Source organism: Sorex araneus, chromosome X (genome assembly GCF_027595985.1).
Source record: "Sorex araneus isolate mSorAra2 chromosome X, mSorAra2.pri, whole genome shotgun sequence".
NCBI lineage: Eukaryota > Metazoa > Chordata > Mammalia > Eulipotyphla > Soricidae > Sorex > Sorex araneus.
The window spans coordinates 264,719,790-264,726,638 of record NC_073313.1 but is presented as its reverse complement, the minus strand read 5'-3'; the positions used below and the strand labels follow the sequence as shown (position 1 = coordinate 264,726,638).

The window sequence follows — 6,849 nt, the reverse complement described above, 5'->3', positions numbered from 1 at the left end:
ACCACCTGAAAAGGGGGAGGGGGCCGGCCGCCAGGGCACCCACCGGCCCCTGCAGACCCCAGAACCCCCACCTGGCCTAGGACCCACGATCTGCGCAAGCCCTGGACATCAGCTGTCCCAGCAACCGGCCCAGACTCCGGGAGGGGAGAGGGGCCCACAGACGCACGGCCACTCTCGGCATGTCCAGCAGGGGCGGGAGGGCCACGCCAGGTACTGACTGTCTGGGGCCTGGGCTGGGGTCTGATCTGACCCCAATGTGTCACACACACACACACACACACACACACACACATACGCCCTTTTGCAGGAGTGCTTCCTCCTCCGGGAAGCCTCCCTGATAGCGCTGGGGGCCAGGAACCAGAGCCCTCCGTGCGCTGACCTTTCAGCCTGCAGTGCTATTTTCTGGGGCTCGGCCCTCCACAGCCCACAGGACGCCCGGGGAGACTTTGGGGGTTTTCTCTCCTCTTCACAAGGAGCTTTCAAAGACGTGCTCCTGGGTCCGTCTGCCTCGGGCCAGACCCCAGGGCCTTCGCAAAGCAGGCGAAGTCCTGAGGGAAAGTGGACAGAGGGGACCCAGGTCCCCCATCTGGGCGCAGCTCCCGGCCAAGAAAGGGGGAGCACCCCCCACAAACACACACAGGGCAGTGCTGTGCTGTGCTGACCCTCCCCCTCTCTGCAGGTCACCCCGTTCCTCCCCCACACCTGCCCGGCCGAGCTGGCCCCAGGTATCCTGCTGGTCACCAACCTGTGTGCCCTGATGGTCTCAGCCCAGTGCTCAAAAGTGAGTACTCCGGGCTAGAGCGATAGTACAGCAGGAAGGGCAGTCGCTGATCTGGCTCCAATCCCCCGAGCCCACTTCCTACCCCCAAGGGACCTCTGAGCACAGAGCCAGGAGTCAGCTCTGAACACTGCCAGCTGTGGCCCCAGCCCAAATCAAAACAAAAACAGAAGTGGGAGCTCACCGGGCAATTTCATTTTCAGAGGGAAACTGGGGCCCACAGGGTTGCTCTGTCCACGCTGGGGCCGGGGACAGGTGTGTGTGTGGGGGGTGATCTGCCCACACTGGGGCATGAACATGTGTGTGTGGGGGGGGGGGGTCTGTTTCTTTCACTTACTCCAAGTAAAGTCTGGTCACCAAGCACACGGCCACAGCACACGGGAGGCGCCAGCCCAGGGCCCAGATGGGAGGAAGTGGGCAGCGCCCCGGAGCGCTGACTGCCCCTCAGAGGGGCTCAGGATGCAGCTGCCGCCCCTGGACACCCGCCCGCCCCGCTCCAGGGTCAACTTGCCCGGCTCCCTGAACGCGCCTAAGTAAACATGTCCCCCAGAAGGTCCAGATCGGTAGGAGAGGGCCTGTCCGAGCCACTGGCCCACTGGGCCCTCCTTTTCCTTCCTCCTCAGATGGCGGTGGGGCGTGCTGCCTCCAGAGAGGCACTCCAGGGGAGCTGCGTGGAGGTGGTGGGCCCGCTCGCCAGGACTCGCCAAGGCCGTCCTGGAGACGGCCAGCTCCCACTCCTGATGGGGCAAGCCCACTGACCCCACTGAGGACTCAGATGCAAGTCACCCACAGAACAAAGGGACCGAGGGCACAGGAGGTCGCCGCCTCTGATTCTGAGGGCCAGGGTGGGAAGGAGAGTTTGGAGGGGCCAGGAAGTGGACCCTGCAGCCTCTCCCACTCCGCTCTCCTCCCCCACTTCCTCTCCCGGGAGCAGCAGCCCCTCGGCCCATGGCACGCCCTGACCTCCCCCCACACGGTCCTTGAGAGAGTGCAGACAGGATCTGGGCTGAGCTCTGGGTGGATGTCAGAGCCAGGCCCCGGCGCGCCCCACAGAAGGAGCAGACTGGTCCACCTCCCTTCCTCATCACTTGCACACACATATACACACAATCACATGTGCACACACCCAAGCACACAGGCCCGCGCCCACACACACATGAAGGCACGTGCACAAGCGTGCACACACACTCATGCACACACACGCATGTGTGCGTGCATGCACAAGCATATACGCACACACACGAGCACACAGGCGCGTGTGCACGCGCACACACACACACACACACACGCACACACATGCACACACGCACACTCCACAGGCGCGCGCTCTGCTCTGCGGTGTAGGACTTGCTCCCCCCTGCGGCCCCGGGCAAAAGCTGTCGGTGCGCCTCCGCGCTGCCCGGGCGGCTCTTTGGGACGCGTCGGGGCGCGAGCAGGTGGACGGTGGGGTGGCCCGCGGCCGACAAAGTTTAGTCGCAGTCAGCTGTGCGTGATTTCCGGCGGCGCCAAGTTTCTGGGTGTTGTGTGCGACAGGCGGCCGCGAGTGCGCTCCCGCGAGCCCGCCCTTGCACCTGCCCAGGGGGAAACTGAGCCCTCGCAGGGAGCGCGCTGGTGCCGAGCGCCCAGCGGGGGCGCGGGCCGCGGGAGCGCACGGACTCGGGGCGCGCCGGGGCGCGTGGGGGGCCGCGGACGGAGCTCGCCTGGCAGCCCCGAGGGCCCCGGGACAGAGCCCGGGCGAGCCGCGGGATCCCTCGGGGGTGTGGCGAGGGGGGGCGGAGGGGGCGCGCGTGCCATTGGCCCGGGCCGCGCGGTGGGCGGGGGGATGACATCAGCGGCAGGTTGGGCTATAAAGGCGCGAGCCGGGCCGCGGACTCAGAGCGCACCCAGCCGGCACCCTGAGCCCCGGGACCCGCGCCCGCCCCGCAGCCTCGCCCGCCGGCCCTGCGCGCCCCTGCACCCCGCCGTCACCATGCACCTCTCCCAGCTGCTGGCCTGCGCGCTGCTGCTCACGCTCCTGTCGCTCCGGCCCTCGGACGCCAAGCCGGGGGCTGCTCCCAAGGTGGGTGCTGTCGCGGGGCCGGCGGGGCGCCGGGGAGGATGCACGCAGCGCGCAGGAGGGACCGGGGAGTCGGGAACCCTCGAAGTACCACTCGGGGTGCTGGTTCGCGGGCTCCGGAGCGCGTCGACAGCTGCGCGGCCGCTGGGAGCCCCCCCACCCCCCACCCCCCGCCGCAGCCGGGCCCCGGGCCAGGGGGAGGAGGGCAGGCGAGGGGCGCCCCGAGGAGCAGGTGGGCGCGCGGCGCGGCTGTCCCGAGCCCGCGGGGCGCGCAGGACTCCGGGGGCGCCGTCGGCGCTGGCGCCCCTCCAGAGTCCCGCTCCGTCCCTCGCACAGGTCTCACGGACTCTGCCGGGCGACGCGCTGGCCGAGCCGCAGGCCGCGGGCGCGAAGAAAGGCGACAAGACCCCCGTGGACGGGGGCGCCAACCTCAAGGGCGACCGGTCGCGGCTGCTGCGGGACCTGCACGTGGACGCCAAGGTGCGGATGGCGCGCCGTCTGCAGGAGAAGCCCAAGCCGCGCAAGCCGACCACCGGCAAGAAGAAGGGCTTGTCCAAGGGCTGCTTCGGCCTCAAGCTGGACCGCATCGGCGCCACGAGCGGCCTGGGCTGCTAGTGCGGCGACCCCTGGCGGCGGTGAGTACCCACCTACCCGGCCGCCCCGCGCCTGGGCCCCGGGACCTGCCCCCCAGCCCCCCCTCCCCCCCGCCCCCACCGTGCGAATGCGCGCGTGCACCAGGCATCTGCCGCCACCCGAGTTTCACCCCATTTCACAGATGGAGAAAGCGAGGGCTAACTGATCAGGGAGCTTGGCAAGGTCAGAAATGACTGCCCGTCCACCCGCCCGAGAGACCAAACTGCCTTGTTAGGGGTCCACGTTCCCCCGACCACCAGCCGGCCCACAGGGCAGGCTCCGGGTCACCCCTGGCCCATCTAAGCGGAGATGGCAGGTTTGTGGGGCCCGCAAGCCCTATGTGGCTGGGGCTGCAGTCCCGCGGGGCACAAGAAGCAAGACGTGCCCTGCCGCGGGGAACAGCCCCGGGGGCACTCTGCCCCCAGCTTTCTGCTTCCTGTCCGGTCGGGCACAGCCTGGGCTGTCCACGGTCCTGACCGGGCAGGGGCTGGTGGGGGAGTAGGGCCAGGGCTGGAGCTCTGTACTCCGGTGCAGATCCTTCCCCCACGCTGGCCGTCAGCGCGGTGGCAGAGAAGCAGTGGCCCCGTCCCTGGAACAATCCCCCCCGACCTAATTGCCAATCCCTGCTCCCAGCCAGCTGATCCCCGGGGACACTACCCTCGCCCCAAAGCCCATCTGGGCCAGCCTGGGAACCCCTCTTTGAGACACCCCATGCTTTGCCAAAGCCCCCCTTTACGACACTCAGCACTCCCCCCTGGGCTACACTTCCCCACATTAACTCACGAGCACTGGAGGAACGGTGACAGGGCCCCCAAAGCACCCCAAAGGGGCTCTCAAAATTGTCGGTGGAGGGGTTGGAGCACTAGTGCAGCTGGTAAGGGTATTTACCCTGCACACAGCTGACCCGGGGTGGATCCTGGGCACCCTACGGAGCCCCCCCAAAAGCCCACCAGGAGTGATGCCTGAGCACAGAGCCCTGAGCACTGTCAGATGCGGCAGATAAACAAACAGGGAAACAAGAGTGAAGGGGCTGGGGAGAGCCGGAGACCAGCTCTTGCCCTGCACACGGTCCAGACAGGTGGACCCCCAGCACGAGTGCCTGAGCACAGAGCCAGGAGTGAGGCCCGAGCACTGCCGGGTGGGGTCCAGCCCCGTCCGAATGCCGGTGACGCCAGCCCTGCCTCCCCCCGTGCTGGACGCTCGCCGCCCCGCTTCCTCTCCCCGGGCCAGGCAGACGTCAGCTGGCTTCTCGGGCGGAGTGCTTGGCCCGCCCTGTGCAGGAGAGAGCGGCTATGGCCCTTGAACCACAGCCCGTGCCTCTGTCCCCCTGCCCCCCGCCCCCCGGAGAGCACCAACCGCAGAGCCTGGCCTGCAGGCGCCAAGCTCAGACTCGAGACGCTGACCGTGGCCGGCAGGGCCCCGGGGCCAGTGCGGGGTGAGGCTGGGGGGCTCGCGGTGGCCAGGAAGCTCGTCCCTCTGCGAGCAGCACCCCCCTCCTGGGCCCCACGTGCGGGAGCGCCCCGTCCTGTCCCGTCCCGCCGGCTCCCTCCGAGGCCGGGGCGAGGGGAGCAGCTGGGGCTCGCGCTGAGTGGCGCCATAATGACTGTCGCTGCTGAGAGGCGGGATTGTAAAACGCTAATGACAGAGACGAGGGTGGCCCGGGCCGTGCCCACGGGTCCCGGGGACCTCTCAGACCTCTGTCGTCTGCTGAAACCCAGGGGTGATCAGCCCGGGGAGTCGGCGAGGAGCTCTCGGGGCTGTCCTCGGGGGTCACCCTCCTCCTGCCCACATACCACGTGACCGAGACGGGCACAGCCCCCGCTGCCCCCCCCCACAGCTTTCCCTCGGTGACCTTTCACCCCCAGCCCGGGACGGCTGAGCACCCCCATTTCTGCTGCTTTGGAAGGAGTCCCTTCCGGGCCCTGCTGGAGTGGCCGGCCTGCAGCCCCCGCTGACCCCACGCCAGCCCGGGGCGGTGGCTATTACCCAGTTTACAGGGACAGCTACGCTCCGGGCGTCCAGGAAGTCCTGTGGGTGCAGGACACAGTCCCCAGCTCCCGGGGCTCCAGCCTGAGGGTCTGCGGCCCACAAAGGGAGCTGCTCCTTGTCCTGTGCTCCCTGCCCCACCCCGCGCCCCCAACACTCCGGCCAGGCCTGCAGGGACACGAGAGCGAGGGGAGCGGGCACACGCTCCTAGCAGAGAGGCCACCCCGGGACCTGCCGGACAAAGTGCACGGCTGCAGAAAGAGGAGGAAGGTTCTAGAAGTGTCCGGCCGGCCGGGCTCCCGGTGCCGGTGCCAGAGCCAGCGCGCCTGTCCTCTTTGTGTTTCAGAGCCGGGAACCGTCCGTCCTGCCGGCATCGTTCTTACTCATCGGCCGCATCCGGATGCGTCTCCGGCGCCCACCCGGTTCTGCCATTTCTTTTCTTTCCTTTTCCTGGTACTTGGAAGACGTGGCGCCAGCTGTCAGATGATTGTTGGGAAGGGGTATGATTTTATTGTTCGAGCTTTTTTTTCCAAAATGAGAAATAAAAAAAATTATATATTATATATATATTATATACGTGAAACCCGCACATCCACACCGCGTGACAAGGGACAGTTTCGGAAAGACTGACAAGGCCAGCTGTTGGTGGGGCTGCAGAGACAACACGGGGCTGAAGACGTTCGCCTGGCACGTGGCCGACCGCGGTTCGATCCCCAGCACCGACCGCAGATGGTCCCCCCTCCCCCACGCCCCGCCAGGACTGAGCCCTGAGCACAGAGCCAGGAGGGAGGCCTGAGCCCTGCCGGGTGTGGCCCAAACTCCCCCCCCCCAGAAAAGGCGAAACAAAACCAGCTGTTTGTAAATTCATGTCATGCATAAATGTATTTATGTTGTAAAGCTATTTATATTGTTTATAAAGAGATATTTATAAAAATTTTATTTATGTAACTAAATGAAAGAAGTCAATCATTGTAATGTTTTTGTCTTAACTAGTTGAAAATGTAAAAAAAAAAAAAAAAAATCATTCCACCCACACCTGGAACACTGTCCTTCTTCCCCCTGCCTTCCCGGCCAGGGGCAGGGAGAGCCTGCGGAGGGCCCGGCCTGGTGGAGCTCACAGCCAGGCCTCGCTCCGGGCTCACCTGCGACCCCCGCCTGGTCTCTGGGGGTCTGGCTGCAGAGGGACGGCGTCCCACAATGACTCTGGGCCCAGATTGGGGTGGGCTGGCTGGCGGGGGGAATCACCCCCAGGATTCCGAGCTCCCCCCCCCACCCGCCCAGAGGCTGCCCTCGGGGAGGCAGGTACTGGGGATGAACCCGGGCACAGCGCCCTCCTGTCACCCAAGGAAGGAGCTGGTGGTGTCGGGCGTGATGGACAGCGGGGACGGCGCTGGCC

At 66.6% G+C, this 6,849-nt stretch overlaps 1 protein-coding gene across 1 annotated transcript; it reads left to right on the top strand.

Annotated features, from left to right (window-relative positions):
- The first annotated feature begins 2,665 nt into the window (after positions 1 to 2,665).
- NPPC (natriuretic peptide C) lies at positions 2,666 to 6,465 on the top strand. Its single transcript, XM_004610813.2, has 3 exons — positions 2,666 to 2,837; positions 3,171 to 3,469; positions 5,800 to 6,465. The coding sequence occupies exons 1-2, from the start codon at positions 2,748 to 2,750 to the stop codon at positions 3,447 to 3,449; spliced, it is 369 nt and encodes a 122-aa protein (XP_004610870.1). The 5' UTR covers positions 2,666 to 2,747; the 3' UTR covers positions 3,450 to 3,469; positions 5,800 to 6,465.
- Positions 6,466 to 6,849: the final 384 nt, after the last annotated feature.